This window comes from Platichthys flesus, chromosome 17 (genome assembly GCF_949316205.1).
Source record: "Platichthys flesus chromosome 17, fPlaFle2.1, whole genome shotgun sequence".
NCBI classification, from domain to species: Eukaryota; Metazoa; Chordata; class Actinopteri; order Pleuronectiformes; family Pleuronectidae; genus Platichthys; species Platichthys flesus.
This window is the reverse complement of record NC_084961.1, coordinates 10,878,044-10,901,986: the sequence shown is the minus strand read 5'-3', so window position 1 is coordinate 10,901,986 and position 23,943 is coordinate 10,878,044. Positions and strand designations below refer to the sequence as shown.

Here is a 23,943-nt window from a genome sequence, read left to right as displayed (position 1 = left end):
AACAAAACTACATGGACATCTGTGCAGTAGTTTTGCTTGAGCAAACAAACGGCAGACTCTACAATTTAATCTTATGGAACAACAGTCCACGAACACAGTGCCCGGTACTCTAGCAGCCCCGGACAGTCTCGATTCGTATCAGAACACCAGACCCATCAGAACGCCTCAAACAGCCGGCGTCTGTAAGATTTTGTAACAGTCCTTGGTCCCTCCTCTTGGCATTGGAATAAGGAAGTGAACGGGAGACACTCCCAAGGCCTTGACACAGCTGATGCCATGAGGGCCCTGCTCAGACAAGTAATCAATGTAAAATGCTTCGTTGACATTGTCCACAACAGAAAAAGATTCAGCCGTAATCATGTGTAAAATCCAAACTGCTGTCACTCATGTTTCCACTTCCACCTTCCTGCAACAAGTCTCCTGAGACTTGAGAGTGAGACGCCTCATTGAGCGAGACGAGTGTTGGCCAAACTGCGAGCAAGGGTCTGGAATATAAATTTGAGCCTTAAATTATATTATTATAGCTTAGCCACAGAGGCAATTTACAGTTTTTTGTAAGTATAGGCTACCATTAATATGCACACCTGCATTTATCAACATAGGGCCCAGGTTAAAAACAAAACAGGAATTCCCCTTGAAGAAGTCGGTTGTTTGAACCTACATGACTTCTTCCGTACTGCATTCTGGAAAAACCCAAGAGTAACTATTGTTTTTGTAGCATCTGGCGACTGCTGTATTAGTTAACATGCTAAATTAGAGTGGATGCAGCATTTCAAAGTCTGTTATCATGGCCTATTTTCCAGAGCTGACTCATAAACACACGCCCTGTTTCTGAGTTATACCTTCCTAGTCCCAGCTTGTTCCCGACACCAGAGAAGAAGGGTGATGATGGCGAGGGCAGGGGACCTCAGTAGAGGAAGGATGATGATTCTACATGTCACACATGTTTTGATTTCTTGAGCTTTTTCTTTTTTAAAGCGTCTCTGAGATGATTTCCCGCGGCTGAAGTGGGTGATGTTGCTCAGTATGAACCACAGAAGAGAAGAGCACTCAGATGAACCTCACCACTCTCTCTCTCTCCCACAAAAACTGCCTCTCGCTCTCTTTCCTTGATTAAATCCTGCTCTGACCGTGATCTCAGTTCTCTTCACCAATAACACTCCTCATCCCTCGTTCACACACACACACACAGACGCGCACACACACACAAACGTTGGAGACGAGGAGATTAATTTACTCTTGTTCATTTTTCAACTTCTGCGTCTTCTCTGTGTTTAATGTGTGCTTGAATGTGTGTGTGTGTGTCCGCTGATTGATGCGTTGAAGCCCAGGAGCATAATCATACACTTCCAGACGCCATTATTCACTTTCAGTCTTGATGGATGAACTTGATGCACTTGATCACTGCTACCTCAGCGTGGGGGGTCTAGGTCATCTTCGAGGTGTGTGTGTTGTGTGTGTGTCTGTCTGTTTGTGTGTGTGTGTTTGTGTGCTATGTGTGTCATTGGCCAGCAGTCCAATCCGTCTGTCTGAGGCATAGTGATAGAGCAGAAAGCCATGGCTGTTTGTGTTGAAATTAAGTGTGTTTGTGTGTTTTGTTTTTAAAGAGTTTTATTTGTCTCCTCTTCTGAAGAGATTTGGGGAAAAGTTTCCAGAAGAAACGAAATCCAACGTAAATCAACCCAAACATGTGTCTCCTACATCCACCTGAATGTAAATGGAGACCGAAACCCAGTGTAAATCCCCACAGCTGTTATTTTTTACCCTTGAGCTGACAATTTATCTGCTGTCGCTAACACACTGTAGCAGATGCCGTCAGCGCCTGCCTCAAACCCACAATTAACACAGTTATCTCCGCTTCACTTCACAGAAAACGATCCACTCAGTGCATTACACTTCCTCTGATTTCACTGGTTACGCTCGCTGCCACAGTTCAAGTATAGTGTGTTGAACGCTTTCACTTCATAATTAACACATCAACTTTTTCAGGTCAAAGACTTAATTTCATAATTGACAGTCTGAAGTACTTGAACTGAAGTTGTCTAGTTTCAACTATATACTTATATACATTCACGTGTGTGTGTGTGTGCGTCTGTTTGTGCGTGTGCGTTCATGTAAAGGTTACCATTAATTATTCTATGTGAGCCAAAGAACACTTTGGCATGCAGCTACTACCATGCATTCACACACAGACACACACACACACACACACACACACCATTCATACTATGTTCCTGGTTAACTAGTGCTCCTCCCACTCAATGCGTTTCACTTCGCCACAATGCCTGCCATAAAATTCAGGGGCTGAGCGAGCAGAGGAAGAGAGGGGGGGATTAAGAGATGGCTTGATGTTAAATTGACTGGAAAAAAGCTGCTTGCTTTTTCATGCTAATTGCCGTGCAACAAATTGTTAATTTATTCCACAAAGAAACACAAAACAACTGCAAGATTTAGCTCAACACGTTTGCAGTTTGCAACACAAGCATCAACCAGATTGTCTGTACATTTACTTACACTCATTCACATGTTTACACACAAACCATCAGTGCACACACACGCACACACACACACACGCACACGCACACGCACACACACGCACACACACACACACACACACACACACACACACACACACACACACACACACACACATTCTGAGCCTCATGGTCATCAATCAGGGTGGATGGAGGCACGCAACAGATAAGAGAAAAGAAAGCAGGTCAATACACATCCTACGCTATTCCTCAGTCTCTCTTCTTGCGGTCTCGATCTCTCTCTCTCACACACAACACACACACACACACACACACACACACACACACACACACACACACACACACACACACACACACACACACACACACACACACACACACACACACAGCATCGCACGCATTCCTACACATTCTCTCGGACCAGGTTCAGGTGGTTTTCAGGTGATTTCGTGGTTGCTGTTTTATTGATGGTTCCCGTCAAACATGAAACACATCTGTTCCCATCCAACCGCACACACACATGCACTGCCTCTGGGCTGTCATTCACTACATACACAGACAGTCAGGAACAAGTGGTTGGCGTCAGCTCTACCAGGCCCGCAAGTCAAGTCAAGTCCTGCACTGAACGACTATCACACACACACTCACACACACACGCACACGCACACTTATCTTGGATCTTTATGGCGTGCTGCACCCTCCACTTAGCGCTGCTGTAAAGGTCTTCCTGAACTCATACAAGAGAACCATCTTCAAAGAGGCCCACGCACGCACATGCACATACACGCACATACATACACACACACACACACACACACTTCAGAGCCACAGAGACTTCTAAGCGGACTTAATCATTTCACATTTAGCTTCAAAGGGACTCTTTAAACACATGCTTGCTCACTGTCTGAAAGCACAGCATGGTTGCCGTTCTCTTTAATAGTCCTTCACTTCTGCTTAATTCTGCATCTCTGACTTCAGCTGCTTTTGGGTTGTGAGGCTACCGCACAGCCTAAGACTAAGAGGTGGTTTTACGGAGCTTCCTTTATTAATGATCTTTTTATTTTCCTGAAAATGCCAGCCTCCTCGTAGTAAAATGTCCAGAGCATTTCTGAGTGAGCGCATGTGAGAATACAGCAGCAAAATGTTCAGCCATTGACAACGATCACGTTTCGAGCACATGCCGGATGTGAAAACTGGAAGAATACAAATATCTCAGGAGGAAAAAGGTGATGAGGGCCGAGGCCAGTGTCGATGTGCTGTAAACGAAAATATGGAACATCTGAATTGATACGTCATGTCCTGCCTCCTGCTGCTCTGCCCTGACGCCACCCATCGCCTGAATGTTCTGGAAGATTTCCTTTTGTATCGATCACATTTGACTGGGACAAATTCCTCTACAAACTCTGGAAAAAGTCCGGACCAAGTTTTTCGCACATTTTCTGGAGTTCATCAGATAAGTGTCAGAAAGCATGTGACTGCCGTATTTATTAACAACAGAATCAATCATTATATATCCTCAATCATTAGATTTCAAACTTGTATTTATGGGGTTACAGCTCAACTTGAGCATTTACTCTCAGTTCTAGGTTATTTTAGATGAGTTAGACTTTGTAGACATGCAGACATTACACCTCTCATGGCCTCTTCATCTTGGCCTGACTGGTGAGGAGTCCCAGGTGTTTAACCCCAGTGGGGGCGCCACTTATCCCCCGACTACTATGCATTCCGTTCACCCCTTCTCAGCTTCATTGGACTCCATCAGACTCAGCCTTAGTTGACTCCAATGAGTGGGTGACGACCACACAGAGGTTAAATGACAGCCCCAGCCAGAATTGAAGAAGCCTCCTGGATGAGAAGTCAAACGTCTCCAGGTATCTACCACCAAATCCGGTTTCCCTCCATCTAATTGTCCGTGGATAATGATGTTGCGTCTTGGAGCGTCTCACCTCCTGCCCCAAGGAGCTGCTAGCTCTGACCTTTTAACTCCTGGGGTCACGCAGTTTCCCAGGCTGACCGCAGGTTGACTTTTGCCCCTCACTTTATGCATCAATAATGTTTCCAGTGTCACCTGTGCACAGATCTACATGCGTGTGTGTGTTTGGACCATTTTCAACATAGACCTTACAAAGTGAGGACATTTTTGCAAGTTCTCACTTTTTCAAAGGGTTGTTTGAGGGTGAGGACATGGTTTTAGGTATAGGTTTGGCATCAAGGGATAGAAGATAGAAGTACAAGAGCACGTGTGTGTGTGTAGAGGAGGAGAGGAAAGAGAACATGCTGTATGACCACACACACACATGCACTTTAAACACACACAGCGGCACAGATGAATGGAGACAAGCCTACAGTAGTTTGAGAGCCTGTAGTAAAATACTTGCAGTTGTCACAAACATACACATTCTGCACATTCTGGTCATTCACACGGAGTCTTTGAAGGTGTCCTCTCAGTCGACCAGGGCTTGTAATTACATTCACACACGTTGTTGGAACACAGATTTGTAGACAGAGCAGTACACTGTCGATCGGCATTTGCATTGCAGACCTTCATGTGTGTTTGCACGCACCGAGTGTCAAAGTGGGGAACAATACATATAGCAGTTTGAGCGGAGACAGGTTGATGTATTTAACACAAAGATGTCACAGGTTTTTTTTCACATTGAATTTCACAATAAATGATCATGTGTAAGTCAAAAGTAAAGGATTTGCTGCAATACAATGAGTCTTAACAAGTATTTTACTATAAGGTATTTTATTATTGAGGAATCTTTATTCATTTGGTGTCTATGGGAGGAACAACAGATGTTTAAGGGTTTGTTTTTAAAATCTGAAAGCTATACTTCTTTGCTGGATCTAAAGTGGGTGAAAAAATACATAATGAGGGCTTCAGACGTGTAGTCTTAAGTCAGAGTTGAGTCCCATAAACACACACAGTCACATCAGATGTTGATATTTACTTAAACACACACACACACACACACACACACACACACACACACACACACACACACACACACACACACACACACACACACACACACACACACACACACACACACACACACACACACACACACACACACACACACACACACAAAAACAATGACGGCAAATAAGAAAACACTTTTAACGGAAAGGTTAGGAACCTGCTAGGGATAAGGCTTGTCACTGAGTGTTTTCTTGTTTGCTGTTTTGTTTTGACTTGCACGTTTGTGTCACTGTCAGAAATGTATGAAGGCTGCAACAACCAGGGAAGTATTATTCTGATGGTTGTCACAAACGTACAAATATTGCAGAAAATATAAGATCCCACTGAGCGCTGGGATTATCTCTCATTACAGAGAAGTAATTAAACATGCAGCACAGTAGTGAAATTATATATAACTATATAAAAAATCCAACCAATTCCTCCAATTAGGAATATGCCATTTGATTTATAAACACTACAGTGAATTCACACTGCAGCATGTGTGCTAAAGGGAAAAAGATAAGTCATCCATCCGTTGAGAAAAAAAACACCCATCTTGACAAAAGGCTTTTTTTTGGGTTGCATGTTACAGACGCATGTCCAACCCACACCCTGAGCTGGCACCATGCCTGGTGAGACACACCGGTTGTTTTCCACTTGATCCAGACAAGGAGATGCATCAATCACTGAACTGTCATCAAAACGCTGCGGTGCCAGCTTTCACAGAGCCTCCTGCACGTCCACTGCAGTGTATTCTGATGTGTCATGTTTCCAGGAATCAAAACGTTTCAAGAAATCACTGCAGGCTGCATCTCCTCATGTTGCCGTGCTCATACACACAGTTAGATTTATGAGACAGTTGAAGCATGATTGATCACTTACAGCTATGTTGCTTTATTCTCCAACATTGTGTGTGTGTATGGTGGTGCGTATGTGTGTCTGCTGCAGTGTACTGCTGGACAGTCGAAGTCATGATGAGACACGGGAGAGGAGTCACATCACCTATTGTCATTCACATTTATGGGATTAGACATATTTATCCATGAATCTCTATTTATCTATCTGTTTCATAATTACAGTTTGTGGCAGAGTTATGTGTTTGATAACACTTGTCTGTACACACACGCACACACACACACACGCACAGACAAATAGTACAAGTCATAAATCTCTTTGTCTTTACAAGACAACCTTTTGGAGAGAGAGACATCTAGACGCCGAGCTTGCGTGTGACAAATGCACGCCTACTTACGTGTGTGCAGAAAGCTTGGCTACATCACACCAGAAAACTAAATTGTACGCAAGCACGCACTGACTCACACACGCAAACATGCTCAACGACTGATGCACTATACGAACATAACATTCCTGCACACACACACACACACCCTTGTGTTTCGGATTTACCAGACGTCTAGAAGTGAGGTGGTCAATGCAATCGCCTCTGAGCTGCCTATCAAGTCCATCAGTCACATCCAGCTGCTTCCTGAAGTGATGCTCTGTCGTTCAGAGGTGCTGCATCATGTCTGAAGTACAAGGTTGATGTCTAGACACCAAATCGGAAAAGGATTTTTCTTTTCTCACTTTGATTAACAAAAGATACATTTCAGCTTTGATCCATCGTCTTCATTGCTTCATGCATTCATGTTGTTGGATATTTTCTCTCCCACTATATTCCAACCGATTAAGGCTCTCGACGTGCATCAGTGTGACACTTAACTTTCACAGGTAAATCCAAGGCACTTTGCTTGGCTCTCAGTTTTATAAAAAACGGTCATTGTGCTGCTTTTGGATGTAAACTTCTCTGCCCCCATAAATCTAGTAACAAAGTTACAGCAAACGTCTAAACACTTTGAGTTGCTTTCAAAAGTGTTATCACACATATGTTCTTGCACAGTTTGGGTTAATAATACTTTCAGATGCAGATTCATTTTGATAAAAAATTACAAGAATTATATATTTGTGTGTGTGTGTGTGTGTATGTGTTTGTCTTTGTGTAGCCTCACCCAAATGTATCTTGTGCAGTATCAATCCCACACAGTGAAAACTGGGTTGGCTGTGATTAACTTTTCCATCTGCGTGTGTTTGTATGTTTATGAAAATTAAAGAGCTAATAACATTGTCTTATGTTCTAATGAACTATAATTACAATGTTGGGCTAGTTAAAAAAAAACACATGTACCACAGAGGAATCAGTTTGAGTGAAAGGAAACAACCTGCAAACAAACAGTTTGTCATAGAGAAATATTTTAGTACTGTAATTTTTTACAAAGCTGAACTTCACCTGAATATTTTAATCTTATACTAACAGCAGTAGCAACAAATACCAATATTAAATTCACAGAATAAGACTTTATATTGAAGACTGCTCAATTGATATGTTGTGGATTTAGCTATCTAACACTGGGCGCACACACACACATACAAATACTTACTTCACTTTATATCTATAGTTGCTCTTTTGCTTTACTTCTATGCTAACATGTAAATGCATAAAAATTGTGGGTTAATATATTAATTTCAATAGTGTAATACTCGAATTAGCCATATAAAGCAAATTGTGATTTTGGTTGTGTTTGTAATTTGATTGTGATTTGATAATATAAAACGACTTATCTGCACAACTGTGAGTGAAAATGATTGCCCCCAACTAAAATGAAAACTGTTTCTATCCAGTGTTTTTTTTTTTTTCTGTTTATTGGTAAAACTTTTACGGAAGTAATGGATCTGATTATTCTCCCACTGAGACAGGTGCAGCTAGGACTATGAAGTCCATGATAAAAACCAAGAAGCCCCAGCTTGTATCTGGCGCCATCTAGTGGCAGCAGCTCGAAAACAAGTAGTACAGACATTTTTATTATTCTTCACGTTGTAGTAACGAGCCATTCATCAGCTTCTTGGGATTTTCAGCTCTTTCTGTTCCGGAGTTGGTCCTAAATTCTTGATGCCTCTTAAAGACTTTGTTATCAACATGATCTCTAAAGGTTGAATGTAACTTTACTAATTTACTGCTGCTGTGAATTAATTCCTCTCAACGACACACATCACAATGACACTGGATATAGTAAATTAGCTTTGCTATCCATGGTGTAGCTATCTACAGACCATGGCCTTTCTAACACAACCCCCATCACCGCCACCACACACATATCCTGACACGGACAACACCCCTTCTTCAGGCCAGACCCCGTTGCCTAGCAACATGCTGCCGAATGGCCCAGGGGGCGGGATCAAGGCACTTGGCTTCAGCAGTAATTACAGTGCATGTGTGCGTGTGTGCGTGTACATGTATGTTTCCAGGCCACTACAGGTGTGCGAGTGTGGAAACACGACCACAATACTTGAGCTCCAGATTAGCAGGCAGTGCATCAGGCCTGCAGCAGCAGCCATGTTCAAAACAATATTTCATTTTAGGCATTAGATGAAGAAAAGTCAGATTCTAAACCAACTGAGTATTGATCAGAAATGTTTGAGCATTCGAAAAACCAGACATGCAGAGCCGAACTTGCTAATTTCACATGTTTTTAAGGTAACATAAAGATGTATATCAAAATTGAATCAATTTTACACACCATGCTGATCTTACTGCTCTGGCGGACAGCTGATAACCCTGTACATTCCCCTGGTGCTTAAGAGGCTGTTCGGTTTTCTGTGAAAATTAACACCCAAGCTGACTAATTCAACATTCACTTGAGTCCAAACCCCAAATATATCCAGTTTACAATTCGAAAACCAGGTAATATCTACATTTGAGATGCTAGAATTAGCAAGTATTGGGGCATTCTTGCTGATAAATGACTGATTTACTTATTGTGTTGCTGATTAATTAGCTAAACTATAACCCATGTTTCAAAACAACAGTCGCTTTTTTGCTAATTATTGTTAATGTATGAGTCCACAATCCAAATATATTTTCTTTTAAATCTAATCAAAACATACTGTAAATCAAGTGAAATAAATAAAAATACAGAAATAGCTCTTTTCATCAAATTGCGTTTGTGCCCATTAATACCTTAAAAGATATTTCAGTTGCCAAACCCTCTGGGTATTGATTGTTTATCCATCAACTAAAATGATTCTTTACTTTTAACCAACATTTAATTGTTTCCGACTTATATTATAAGTCGGAAACAACTTAGCTCTGGGGACAAGTGGAGGTGGTGAATGAACACAAAGAGGAAATAGATCGAGTATCCCAGTGAACATGTGACATATAGTTACAGAAGTTTTCTATAGAAGAATTAAAGTCACATGACACGTGTTCCACTACCACTGTTCTTCTTCATCCTGTGACACTGCACAGTGGAAACTAACGCACACGCGCATCGGCGCGCGCACAAACACACACACGCGCGCCTCCCTTTCCCGATCGCCCAACCCCCCATAACACGCCAGGCCCCGCCCCCTCGCTCTCACACCAACATGACGACCAACCACGGCCGCCGCTGCACGCGCCGGGGCATCATGGGACTTGTAGTGTGAGCTGCCCAATCCGGATCTGGAAGGCGAGGCCTCGTCAAAATACAACTCCCATCTCGACCCTCGCACGCCGAGCCCCGTCGTCCAATCTGAATATGTGGGAGGAGCGCGTCCGCCCACAAAAGCCACAGCCATCTCCCCCGTATCTCCCCCTTTAAAAATAATCAACCGTGCACAGAGAAAAAAAAGGGATTACACGAAAAATACAAACGTCGGTGACGGTTTGTGTTCGGTGCGCAACGGAGGGAGACGAGGCGTCCGCGCGGCGACAGGAGCGGCGACAGGAGCGGCGGCGGCGGGCAGGAGCAGCGGAGAGGGTGTTGTCCTGATGCTTAAATGGAAGTGGGTGGGCCTCCACGGTCACACACTGACAACTTCTCTGTGGAGACCGTCCTGACAAGCGCCAATTCGCACGTTTATGGTGCGTCCATCCGGTGAGAGAGGCGCACGACGGGGCTGCGAGAGGTGACGCCTCGCCGGGGACCGACGCCGTGTTCCCCGTCATTACCGTTATCCGGGGCTGCTTGGTTGTGCCCCGCGCTTGGCACCGCCCTTCCTGGCCGGTGGGTGGTTTCGTCAAACGGGCAGATCCGCCACGGCCCAGCGCCGAACAAATAGGCCGTCCTCCGCCTCTGTGCCCGGCCGGCCTTCTACCGTGAACTACACCCTCTCCCCCTCGGTATATTAATGCGTTATGAGTGGTAGGTACCCTCCCCCTCTCCTCCCCTCTCTCCCTCTCTCTGCATCTGACACATGCGGCTTCTGAGCCCCTGTGATGTTGATGATGAGGTTACTGATCTCTCCTCCGCCTTCATTGATCACCTCTGTTATGCTGTATCTGCATTTTTGATCAGGTTTTTACACGGGGCATCGCTTATCCTAGGACTTTGTACCATGCAGAAACACTACTGGGATGATACTGTTGTAACACTGTCCTATGTTTCCCTGCAGACTCCAAGAAGGAATCATCTGGAACTGAAGGAGGGAAAGCATCTAAAAGGGGGAAAAGTTCTGGATCCCAGGTACCTAATGTGAATGGAATAAGAGTTTATTATAGGTCATTACTTTCTGCCTTGCCTCCAGGACAAAAATGTGCTCCCTCCCCTTCCCAGCCAGCCAGACACCTCTGGGGGCGTTTCTCTGGTGAATTCAACTTCCTGCTTCTGTGCAGCCCTGCTGAGAGCCAGCCCAGAGCCTCATGAATAGGCTTACATGGCTGTCACACTCCAGCCACTGCACTTTTGAATTGTCTGTTTGAATTAGGGTCAAAATCCATTAAAACCAAGTGTGGATTTAAATTAAAGACCTGCAGTATCGGTATGTGGCTCCATGATTGTTTTATTTCCATTTTTAGCTTCACTTCAGGAGGTTGTGTATTTCTTGGGAGATCATTTTCAGCCAGGCAGTCACTCTTAAAGTGCACCTTTTGTTGTATGACAAGCATTGTTGCCATGCTACTTTCCACTCCAGTGTAGTTAATTCAGAAATTAGGCTGTTTCCTTGCACTGTTGAGAGATGTATAGCATCAAAAATTTGCCTGCGACCTAGTTCCTTTGAAAGGGAGGAGAGAGAGAGCGAAGGCGGTATTTTCCTCCAGTGTTCTGAGAAAAGAGAAATGTGGTTCTCACACGCCCACCCACTCGCTTCCTGTAATACCGCCCACTTCCACTGACAGCTCTCTCTCGCTTTCTCTCAGCTTTTTGTGGTTTATTTTTTGTGCACCATGTTTTCCACACCCCTCGCACTTTTACTCTTCCTCTTCGTCTATTCAAATTTGTCACTTTGGGCATGTGCATTAAGTTACCTGCCCATCCCTTCCCTTTGGCTTCTTTAACTTGCAAGTTGTGCTTTCTTATTTGTGCACATGTGCTCTGTTTGTCTCCAACCCTGACTTACCACTTTTCCTTGTCACTCCCGTTTCACTGTTTTTCCCCTCTGTCCTTCCGTTGTTTTTTACTCCAGGATTCCTCTCAGCCCTCTCCGTTGGCTCTGCTAGCAGCCACCTGCAGTAAGATTGGAGGGCAGGGGGGAGTGGAGGTGGCCCAGGCCCAGGCAGGGGCACAGCAGTTCCAGATCCAGACCGGTCAGATCCAGCTGCAGGCCGGTCAGCTACAGGGTCAGATAGTGTTGGACACAGCAGGGGGTCAGACCCTTGTGCCTCAACAGCTGGAACTGGTCCCAGCTCAGTTCACGGGGAACGGCTGGCAGATCATTACATCGGCTCCTACTATGGCCAAGGAGAACCCCAATCAGCCTGTTGCAGTGACCGTGGCCACCACCTTGGCTAATGACAGCTCTCCAGGTGGACGTAAGGTAAAAGAGGTGTAGATGTAGTTTTGAGTGAATGTTTAATGTTTTCTGTCAGTTTGTCCTCCTAACTGTATCACTGTATCTATCCTGTTGCGCAGATGAAGGCTGTGCCTGGGACCAACAGTGTTGCAGCCAATCATCAGCAGCAGCAGCAGTTCCAGATCATCCAGGTTCAGAACCTGCCCAATGCCGGGGGCGGGGTCCAGTATCAGGTCATCCCTCATCTGCAGACTGCAGATGGACAGCAGATCCACATCAGCTCGGCTCAGACGGCCTCCCTCGGGAATCTAACGGAGCAAGTCCAGCTCATCCAAACCCAGAGTCCAGGCCAGACCATCCTCCAGTCAGCCAACCAGCAGGCCATTTTGACAACTACAGCCAATCAGACGGTCCCACTGCAGATCCGTCCTGCACAGTCTTTCCCGCTGCAACTGCAGACTCTGCATGGCTCCCAGACTCCTGTTATGACCACGGTACCCATAAACCTCGGTGGCATGACCCTGGCTCTGCCTGTGATCAATAATGTTGGAGGGGGCGGGGCTGTGCAGCTTATCCAATCAGCAGATGGCACATTCTCTGTTGCCAATGGCAACCAGCTGATGACAACAGCAATGTCCGGGATGGTTCCTGCTACAGCATCAATTGGCTCGACAACAGCAGTAGCTGAAGGGGAAAGTGTGTCTGAAGCAGCACAAGTGGTTTCTGCTGGATCAGAGGGTGGGTCAGTTGACACACAAGTACAGAGCAGTGAGGCAGACTCTCAAAGCCAGAATCAGGCCAACGGACTGCTGACCCAGACAGATGCTACAGGAACCATACAGCAGGTGATCGTGGGTCAGGTGGGGCACCAGTTGGTGCAGCAGATCCAGCTGCAGCCCCAGAGTCATGGCCAGCAGCAACCTCAGCACATTCAGACCCTCCAGCTAGCCCCCGGACAAACCCTTCAGCCCATCCAGGCTTTCCAGAACCAAGCCCAGGTACTCATCCGTACCCCGACAATGTCCCCCTCTGGGCAGATCACCTGGCAGACTGTCTCCCTGCAGGGTGGTTTGGGGACGGCAATGCCACAGCAGCTGACACTGGCCCCGGTGGCCGGTGGGACGACAGTGGGGAGCGGAGGGCTGGTGTCCCTTAGTGGAGCCCCGCTGACGCTGAGCGCAGCACAAATCAACCCCGGGTCTGGGGTGCAGACGGTCAGCATCGCAGGGCTGGGCACCGCTGGACTTCAGGTGCAGGGTGTTCCCCTCACCATCACCGGTCTACAGGGTGAGGACAATGAAACTGACTGTGTTGTGACATCCTGAATGAGTTTCCCAATCCAACGTTCCATCTTCCAGTTTTTTTATACTATACTTTGAATGGTAAATATTTATAATTACCATTCAAAGTTGAACTATAACAGAATGTCCGTCTGGTAACCACGTTACTCCCACAGATAATACAACATTCGTCAAACTATTTGCCATTTTACCCATCACCTTTCAGGTCAACCACAGGGTCAGGATGGGATCAAACTTCAGTCGTCTCCCGTGACAGTCGCCGTCAGCAATGTGGCACCCGGCTCATCGTTGAGTCCAGACCAGCTGGGCTCTGTACAAAGTTCTTCAGACCAGGAGGGACCCCCCAGCAAGAGGCTCAGACGTGTCGCTTGCTCTTGTCCAAACTGCAGGGACGGAGAGGGAAGGTATGGATAAATTAGAAACACACTATGCAATGGTGCAGTAGTAAAACTCAGGTTGAATATATGATGATTCAGGAGACAGCAAATATTGGGACATTAAATCAGTGATTAGAGGGATGGGTTGAGCACAGCTTGTTTCCTAATGAGACAGATCTAACCTGTCACCACCTAAAGCTTTACATTGTAATGAGAAAGCACCGAAAACATTCAGAGAATATTCAAACCTGTCAAATGTATTCAGCTTTGCAGTATCATTTTAAATGTATTAGTATTTAGCATTAGGTGCAAAAATTACTGATCAACTGTGATTCAAGCTGTGCTTTTAGGATGTTTTATTCAAATCTATTATATCTAAACTAGAAGTGTTAAATAAGTTAAGGAATATGTTAAACAATACACAGACAGTCCAGCCAACTCTGGGCCCGTGTGTGTTACAGGAACAGCGGGGACCCCACAAAGAAGAAGCAGCACATCTGCCACATGGAGGGCTGTGGGAAGGTGTACGGGAAGACGTCGCACCTGAGGGCCCACCTGCGCTGGCACACTGGCGAGAGGCCGTTTGTCTGTAACTGGATCTTTTGTGGCAAGAGGTTCACCAGGAGCGATGAGCTGCAGAGACACCGGAGGACACACACAGGTACAGGGTAGTGGTCTGGTGACTTGGGTCACCCTGATCCCAAAATCCTTTCAAAGCCAAAAATCGACACAACATTGACAGACTGTATTTGCAGGTTTTCCGTGATTTTCTTTGTCTCTAATCGTCTTTTTCCCGTCTAGGAGAGAAACGTTTCGAGTGTCCTGAATGCTCCAAGCGCTTCATGCGCAGTGACCACCTGTCCAAGCACATCAAGACCCACCAGAACAAGAAGGGCGGAGCCGCGGTGGCAATCATAACCACCGACGACATGGAGGAAGACGCCCCAGATGGCCTCGCCACCTCCCCTCAGATTGTCGCTGTGGAGACCCTCTCACGTGACTCTAACCCCGCCACACCCACCACTTCTAATCACCAGGAGGAAGAGGAGGAGGAGGAAGAGGAGGAGGAGTTTGAATAGGCGACTGACTGCTGTTTCCTTTGCTGAAGGCTGACTTCCTGTTCTTCTGAGTCTTTGCAGGGATGTGAGGGTGGATACCTTTCCTTTTTTTTTTCCACATAACTTTAAAAAACCTTCTCTCATGAAAAAGGGACTCAAAAGAGAGATGGAATTACATGATGAACAGAAACCGAGAAATATTAACTTCTACAATCCCCAAAAATTACTAACAGACATAACAAAATAAGTTTGCCTAAACATATGACAGATTAGTTTGGCTTTAATAAAAATTAATCTATTTTAATTCCATGCTCGGTGGGTAAAGGAATTTAGATTAGTACAAGACAGGAGGGAATGCTGATTCTTAATTCATCTGACACCAAGACTTTTTCCGGATCGCAGCAGAATCTAACTCTATGCACAAAGTTGTGTTCCTGTTTCATACCTGTCAGACAGTGCTGAGGGTCAATCATAGTACAGGACTGTGGCAGAGCAGTGACAGGCCAGGACAGTCTGGGGTTGGAGTGTGTTTGCGTGCGTGTTTGTATGTAAACATACGAATGAGTGTGTGTTTGTGTTCCCATGCTGTCCCGGAGAGGATCTACCTAATTTGAGTTTTATTCATGGTTCAGGTTCAGTCCTCAGATCAGATTCAGGTGTTGATTCTTACGAGACCAGTCATCGGATAAACTGTAAGTGAAGAAGAGAGGGGATAGTTCTAAAATAAAAAAATAAGAGTAGAAAAAAAAGCACATATAAAAGATTTATAAATAATGCATTCCTAATGAGGTGCAGTGGCCATTAGAAAAAAAGAGGTTTCTATAGAGAATAACAATCTAGCTTTCTACAACTTTGTTTGTGTAGTGAAAGCAATACTTTAATGACAATCCTAGTGAAACCATGTTTACATTGTCAGGGGAAGTTTTAATGCCAGTTCGTCAAACATCTGCAAGCAGAGCTGTCGTCCGAACAAAGCCGGGTTACCTTGCAGGTACCACAGGGGGGCGTCACAGCATCACAGCTGCGGTTCACCATCAGGTGGTACCTGGTAGGCCAGACAGCGGTTTTGTCAGATGGCTGCGCTGTCATGGACATTGCTTTCTCCTCTCTGTGCTCTGGTCAAAAACCCCTTCCCACCTCTAACCCTGTCAACATGACCGATGTACCACAATTGCCTTAACACAAGCTGTTGTACGGAGGGAGCTTCAGAGTGAGGTGGACGGAGAGAGAGAGATGGGAGCTCTCTGTCATTATTTGGGGGGGGGGGGTGATGCCGAGAGCGGACCCCAGCACAGGGAGGGGAGACGGCGATGAGAGCTGCGGGTGGGCATGGGTCGGTCTATTTAGCTGTGTGGATATTTGAGATGTTTTCTGGTGGTGTTGCTCTGTGTTAGTTCAGTGCTTTTTTAATTAAAAGAAACGTTTATTTTAAAGAATTTATCTTTTTTTTTTAAAAGCCCCCTCCCCCGTATGTTAACACACAGGACCCCACTGTGTTCAGCTAATTTATTATTTATCCTTGATTTGTAATATTTGCCTTTTGCTGGACTCGTATTTGTGTGCGTTAATTCTGAGGTTGTGTACAGCATGTTTCAGTTTTTTGCAGTAGTGCCGCTTCTCTCCCTTCTTTACTCTTTGTGCTTCTGTTTTTTTTTCTACGTCCGACCATTGCTGTTAATTTCTTCTTCTCTTTGGGCCATAACATGTTTTTGGAGAAAAATAAATAACAAAAGAAGAAGAAAGCAAAAAAAGTTAGTATTGTTTAACGTTGAAAAAGGTTGATACCAAACAAATTTAGATGTTTTTGGTAATATTTTGTGTGACAACCGACTTTTGTTTCTTTGATATTTTGTAGTGACATCTCATTTGTAAATCTTTTTCTAAAGATGTTTGTCCGTCTCCATGACATTTGATAATGAGTTTTTTGCCAGGTTAGCCTCAAAGGCTCCAGTTTATTGATATTTTTAAAACTGGTTTGTACAAATGTGTTATGTCAATAAAAAAAATAAGAAAAAAAACAACTTGAAGCAGAAGAAAATGCTTTGCCTGCATAACACTTGACAATAAAGTGATAAAAAATGTTAAATTTAAGGATCTGTTTTTCCTTTGGAAGCAACTGCAGCTCCATTGATGGAAGTTGATGCTGGATTACTGATTGTTATTTCAATTTGTATGGAGAAATACACAGTCTACCTCAGAAAACATGAACCACTGAGCATTAAGTGTATCCGAGCTACAGCCAAACTTTGACCTGACAGAGTTCACCGGCAGGTCACTGACTGTCAGGCTACAAAAAGTATCACATTGTAAGCAGCTCATGTACGCCTGACATCTCTCACCCCTTTGAAGCACTACAAAAACAGACATCTACAACCTCTCTCTGCACCCTCAGGTGTTTGTGGAGGTAAGAAGGGACTGGAATGAACTCTCTTATTATCAGAACATGGATTTTTGAAGTTTTCACTCGAGGTTTTTAATCTCATTGGATGTGAAATGACACCAGGTTTACGAATCCAGATATTTGTATTTATAATGTATAAAAGATGTCTGTAGATTTTTGTGTTCACAGTGTTCACATACACTCACATTAGTAATGAGTGTGCAACGTAAGACCATAGACTGTTTACAAAGATGGGCCACTTCCTTTTTGACATCAATTGGACACATCAACGTGTCTATTCACAGCAGCACTGATTAGATGAAAAGCGGAGTAATATACGTTTCTATTCCTCACACACATAACCTGAAACTGACGCCTCGTAAAGTATCAATGACCTCAGGGTGACCTCTGACGGTGCTGCGACCCTGAGGTACCTCGTCATCAGCCGACCGGATGGTGTGCCTGAGGTTCCCAGCCTCAAGCACTCTTTGACTCAGATCTGACCTAACAAGCTGGGAAAGCTGGCCAGATACTTAACAGCCAGAAACACACCCAAAATAAGGCCGCCCCATCGAATGCATGCTCCCCTGCTAGAGCCCAATCAAGAAACTATGGTGCAGCATTAAAAATGTGTCAGGATTGATTTTTCCTTCTTTAAAAGACGTGTGAGATAGAGAGCGACTTAACGTCGTGCTTCAACTTCTTATCTTGTGACTTGTGAGTAATAGCTTAAAAATAAATGTCAAAGCAAAGATTTGTTATGGCTATTTACAAGCCATCTTCTTATGAACGTTGCCGGCTGTAACCGGGTCAACAAGAATTGCATGAAAGATTGTCAGGTCAGGTTCGGACAGAATAACTCTCATACCTCTCATGCTTGAGTCTGACACAACTCGGTCAGGTTCGCGTTGGGGTCGGACGGAGAAATGATGCACGCTTTAATGTAAGAGCTGAAACAAGTATTCACCAGATAAAAGCCTACATGGATAGTTATATAAACATGGCAAATCGGTTAGATAATGCCATTCTTTATTCAATGTGTACAGTGAAATGACAAAGAAACTGTACGACTTTTTGAAAAATAGCAGGTACAAAAGGCTATGTTTAAGATCAGAACAGAAATGAACTTCTCAACCCACAAATCAAGGGTCAAAACATTCCAAAGAACATGTACAACTCAAAACTAACAACTGGCTTCAGAACAATAAAATCTCTCCTGCATCTAATGAAGCCTTAACTCAGGTTATATAAAACATTTATAAAAACATATTAACAGTGTATGTGCCTTAGAAAGTGACATGAGAAAAACAAATGTCATCTAGCTGTTGTTTCTCTAGTAAGATGATCTAAACCTACAGATGTGCATTGTAATAGGTTCTACAGTACTGTGCAGCACCACAGCCTCCTCCAGGTCCCAGCAGGTTCTCCTCGCTGCTCATAACTCTGGACTTCACTGCAGCTCTTTCTGAATACTGAGATGGAGAAAAAAAAAAAGACAAGATTTGTATCTGCTGTCAGAAAACATAGTTTTACCAACTTTAGTTTGAGGGGCTTCCAGCCTGCAGCATTAAACCATACAGTGAGAATGAGGAGACCCACCTCTCCAGATACTCATGGACATTGCCATGGCCGTTGTAGCGAGCCAATCCCACCAGGATGCCGGTAGCGCAGCGGCCTTCCTTCTTACGACACAGGCTGCAGTTGCACATCTCTCGGCAGAGGGGACACGACCACGTCTGGAAAAAAATCCTCCAAGTTTAATGCAGGTGAATAAGCACGTTCTGACTCAACAAAGGTGAGTCCATGATGTCCGTGCTGTATCTGAGACATCCATGGTAAAATATAGGTCAGCTCATCAGTGTGGCTCCTGACCACTTATTATGTATGATAACTTTTTGTAAAAGAGTTCAAATTCAAAACAAGAAAGAATTGAACAATGGAAATGTATTACTAACAAGCAAATATAAATGTTTATTAATCTGTACCTAATAATGCTTTGGAAAATCAAAGTTTCAGTCCCAGAAGATCAGAAAGTATACGAAAGCATGCACATCCCAACACTAGGTGCTAGACAGAAGTGGTGAAAATAAAATATTTAATATGCAGGTTTTAGCACAGACCGGGTCGAGCAGCACAGTGCGTACGTCCTCTCCGTAGCGGTTCTTCAAGCATGGCCCACAGAACTGACCTTTGGCGCCCACACAGAAACCACTGCGACACACTGTCTTGGTGTCCAGTGTCTTCTGTCTGCACTGGTGACATGAGCTGCCCTGAAGAAAAAACACACACACAAAACCAGTGAATGAATATGCTAACCCTGACGCCTAAAGTTACAACCCTGACGCCTAAAGTTACAACCCTGACGCCTAAAGTTACAACCCTGACCAACAGCAGTGAAGTGGCACACTACTGATGTGACTCACATTGTCTTTGTCCCAGATCTTGTCCTTGCTGCGGAATGCTATGTTGTCCAGGTCTTCCTCTGTGATGTCGTCCACTGACCTCACCACAAACTGACTCTTCCTTGATCCACCGCTCCTCCTTTTTTTCCGACCCTCTCCAGCATGTTCCCCGTCCACCTGTCGTGGTCACAATACAGATATACAACTGAGAGAACACTAACATGTAGCAAGTAAGGTTTCAATACAAAGTGTTGCGTTAAATCTAAATTGCACTTTCTTCTGAGTGTAATTTGTTTTTTTGAAACAGCTGACTCTTACGTGCACAAATGTACATGCTTCACTGAAGGTTCTTCTAAACAGGTTGCGTTGCGTGACGTACCTCCACCAGTCTCCTGATGTCTACAGTCCTGGGGCTCTTGTGGGTGACCGGCGCACTCTTTTCCTCCACCCCAAAGTTCTCAGGCGGACGAGCCTTACGGGAAGGGTTCCTCCTTTCTGAACCCATCTCTGGTTCGGACTTGCGCTTCCGTGGTGTCGCTTGCCTCTTCTTCTTCTGCAGAAATAAAAGACAGGTGTTTTCCATTCAGAGCAGGACAAAAAACTGTAGCAACCCCATAACTGACTTAGAGTATAAAATAAATATCAATGCAAGTTTGAGTGAAACTGGTGCTAGTGTGTATACTCACTTGAAGAGCGGTGGGCATAGCCAGATCAGCCATGGTGGTCAAATCAGCAAACAGCTTAGACAGCTGAAAGACAACAACAAAGAAAAACGGAGGTAATGACATCTGACAAACGAGGGACTCGATATTTTAAATATCCGGATCACAAAGTTTGTCTGAATATGGACAATTCATACAAAATATTATTATGGTTCATCACCATGGCCTTGTTCTCCTGAATGTTCTTCTCTCGTTTTCTAAGACTCTGAGACAGGTCCTCCTCTTCTTCATCCTCGTCCTCTTCGTCCTCCAGCTGTTCCTCCTCTGCATCTTTGTGTTGCTTCTGCTTCATCCTCTGCCTTCCTCGTGTTCTCGGCGCAGAAGGACTGTCTTGGATCGCCTCCTGTTTGAGAGTAGACAGTCTTTTCACAGGAAACCTGAAAACAAGGTCAAAGAAGGATTCTTTTTTCAGTCTCGGGAGAATAAACACAAAGTTCATGAAACAGGTAGAGGCTAAAAAGTCCCCATATGGAACCACATTTAAATAAACTAGATGTGGATTTATATATGCTGTTTGATCTGCTACTACTTGCACAATATCATACATATCAGTCCCCTAAACATGTCTTGTTCTTTTCATCAAGATCCATGAAATAAAGTGAAAATAATCTTGGTTCGGAACGAAAGTTTAATAGGTTCTTCCTTACATCATATCCGCTCTCTACCACAAACTTTTTTGGAAATCTGAGGTGGAGGTGATACATTCCTACATTGAAGTTGGACCACAGGATTAATACTGAATAAACACAAGTTATACCCATTTAACATTGCTTTGCCAAATCACAAACGCTATTACATCGATATTTCACAAGTAATTCATTCAGAAATTGAAATTGTGTGCAATTGTGAGGGCACCTGCTATATACTCTCGTTTATCGTAGAGACCAGTGAACAAACCTCAGGGCTACTAAAAGACTCCTTCTTTTTGGCGGAGGAGCATCGTCGCCATCAGAGTAAAAGCCTGTGTCCACATCGCTGTCCTCTTCTGAATACACCATCTGAGAGGAAACCAAAGAGATGCCTTTGCTGCGATATCAAACATTATCATCGAATAATGGAACGATCTTTAACCATTTCATACCTTGGTCTTCAGCCGTTTGTAACAACGTCCTTCATCCTCTTCTTCCTCGTCCTCGAGGAAACCCTCAAATTCCTCTTCGCTGTCTGACTGACTGAACAGACGAGCAAGTTCAGCAGTGATGAACTTGGATTTGAAACATGGGGCCTGAGGGAAGAAGTATATTCTGCAAATTATTAAACATATAACCTCATAAAGATTGACAAAATTGAAACTAAAGGGCATGACAACAAAGGTATTATGATGTAAAGAAAATACATCAGTATAGCTGAATGAAAATAAATAAGCTACCTTCATTTTGTGAAATAAATTGACTATTAAATCTTCATTGCAGATAAACCATGAAGGATGATCACTAAGTTTTTCTAACTTCCCGCAGTACATAGAAAATAAAATGTAAAAGAATTATATAAAAAGATCAACTTAATTTCCTTAAATAAAATATATAATAAGTTAATACAAAAGTAGGTAATGAATTACATCTCTCTAAAAGGTTCATATTAGACATAACAGTGCCTTTATGACTGATTATGCATTGAGTAGGCTCAGAATGTATTTTGAAAACCATTGTAAAAGATTCAGAAGATGGAAAAGACCTTGAGAACTTCGCTAATATTTAGCATCATCCTAAAATAAATCTTAGGTGTTATCATCACAACAAAGAACTAGAAGTCTGAATTCCACTGAGTAACATTTGGGTACAACTGGCAAGACAATTTCCTTAGGCATGTGTGTATACACTTGACTTTACAACAGAGAGACCAACAGCTGCACATTCTGGACCAATCTTTTAATCAAACCAAGTGAAGACACCAAAGTCTGGTGGACACAATTTCACACTTTACACCAGAGGGAGCAAGAGTCCATCAGTGGTGGGAACAATAAAACGATTGTGCTACTTGTTGGCATCACCTGGATGGAAAAGCCCTGATGCGAGAAGGAGCAGGTTTTATGAACAGATCTTCAGCTCAAAGCACAGTATTAGGTTTTAAGTGTTTGCATTCAAGACCGATCTTCTCATCCACTCCAGAAAGCTTCAGAGGGTAATGTCTAACTCGATCAACTAAGTTAACTTATTAACTTATCTTTAAGATTGTCTAGCAGGTTATGTTTCTATCTACCTGCTGAGGTCCCTTCGTGCTGGCTTGTTGAACGTACCACGCAAAAAAACTACGATTAAACAACTCCCTGTAACGCACCAAAGATTTGGACTAAATCCCCACTATATAGTAGAAATGCTCAAAACTATTTCAACCATTTGACATATTTTATTTAAATTTTAACATTGCTCTAACCCATTTCCCCAAATACTATTTTACCATCTTTTCCTGTATAATAGTGTCTTTAACTTTGCCTTCTTACAAGGTCATACCACAAATGTATTTTATTATTTTACTCTTTCAACTAATTTCAACCTTTACATTTGTCATTGCTTGATATTTGTTTTAACAGTTCTGATTTTTAATCCAACTTTAATTTAGTCTCTGTACTATTGTTGATGTCCCCTTGAATCTACCTGTGTATGTGCTTTATAAATAAAACTACCAGGCTTTTTAAAGTGTATTATTTATCATTATTTTTAATAAAACTCATGCACGATCCCCTTCAGCCAAAAGGGGGTGTTGACCTCTGACCTACCAATGGGAGGACGATGCAGATTGTGCCCATCCAATCACATCTAAAAAAAAACAATGACATTGCAGCCAGTTGTCTTTAGGACATCATCATAATTTCACTGCACGACATGTAAACGAGGAACAGTTGTTTGCAGCTGGCCACGTGTCCGCTAGCTGCTTCAAAACAATGGCCTGAGACCAGTTCTGTGATTAATATAAAATACATACAGTGAATACAGGAAGTCTGGGTTAGCATGGTGAGCTAGCTACAGCACAAATAAACAACTTTATCCGGTGTGTCCCAACAATGGAGGATATCCCGATAACAACCTGAGCACTTCTCTTCTCCACTGACACAGGAGGAGACAGAGCGAGGTCCAAACACGTGATTCTGTCGCTTACCTTTGACGTGAGGGTCATTTTTGATTAATCTCCGTGTTAAGATAAGTTTCAGCGCAACAGAGACTTTTCAGTCTTTAAACCTTTTAACCTAAAATCCAGTGAATGGAGGAGGATTTAAAAAGTAACCGCGGGGGGAGGTAAGGTTCACCCACCACCAGGGGTTTCATCTTTCTGAAAGCTTATATCTAAACGTGTAGTTGTGTCACATGACTGTAAGACTAATTGTGTCAACAGTAAAGTAACTTTAAAATTCAAGATGTATTATTAAATTAATAAATGTAGGATTTGTTGTCGTGTTTAAGAAGAGTCTCTCTTCTGATTCCCCCTGCTCTCTCAAAGGTACGGTCCAGGGTTTCGCGCGAAAACGGCAAATGGGCGT

General features: G+C 43.6%; 2 protein-coding genes across 2 annotated transcripts; one reads left to right on the top strand and one right to left on the bottom strand.

Moving 5' to 3' along the window:
* The first annotated feature begins 9,939 nt into the window (after positions 1 to 9,939).
* On the top strand, positions 9,940 to 17,050 carry sp4 (sp4 transcription factor). Its single transcript, XM_062410369.1, has 7 exons — positions 9,940 to 10,640; positions 10,891 to 10,961; positions 11,902 to 12,252; positions 12,348 to 13,515; positions 13,735 to 13,933; positions 14,368 to 14,567; positions 14,708 to 17,050. The coding sequence occupies exons 1-7, from the start codon at positions 10,634 to 10,636 to the stop codon at positions 14,983 to 14,985; spliced, it is 2,274 nt and encodes a 757-aa protein (XP_062266353.1). The 5' UTR covers positions 9,940 to 10,633; the 3' UTR covers positions 14,986 to 17,050.
* Positions 17,051 to 18,329: 1,279 nt separating this feature from the next.
* cdca7b (cell division cycle associated 7b) lies at positions 18,330 to 23,685 on the bottom strand. Its single transcript, XM_062409943.1, has 10 exons — positions 23,565 to 23,685; positions 21,550 to 21,693; positions 21,366 to 21,466; positions 20,629 to 20,845; positions 20,433 to 20,495; positions 20,126 to 20,299; positions 19,768 to 19,923; positions 19,465 to 19,614; positions 18,944 to 19,080; positions 18,330 to 18,816 (listed from the first exon to the last, which is right to left on the bottom strand). The coding sequence occupies exons 1-10, from the start codon at positions 23,580 to 23,582 to the stop codon at positions 18,795 to 18,797; spliced, it is 1,182 nt and encodes a 393-aa protein (XP_062265927.1). The 5' UTR covers positions 23,583 to 23,685; the 3' UTR covers positions 18,330 to 18,794.
* Between the last annotated feature and the right edge of the window lie 258 nt (positions 23,686 to 23,943).

Coding starts and splice junctions, on each gene's coding strand:
- sp4 (XM_062410369.1), top strand. Junction 10,962..11,901: donor GGAAAAGTTCTGGATCCCAG/GTACCTAATGTG, acceptor TTTTTACTCCAG/GATTCCTCTCAGCCCTCTCC. Junction 14,568..14,707: donor ACACCGGAGGACACACACAG/GTACAGGGTAGT, acceptor TTTCCCGTCTAG/GAGAGAAACGTTTCGAGTGT.
- cdca7b (XM_062409943.1), bottom strand. Junction 20,846..21,365: donor AGTCTTTTAGTAGCCCTGAG/GTTTGTTCACTG, acceptor CCTTGTTTTCAG/GTTTCCTGTGAAAAGACTGT. Junction 19,081..19,464: donor GCACTGTGCTGCTCGACCCG/GTCTGTGCTAAA, acceptor ATTTTTTTCCAG/ACGTGGTCGTGTCCCCTCTG.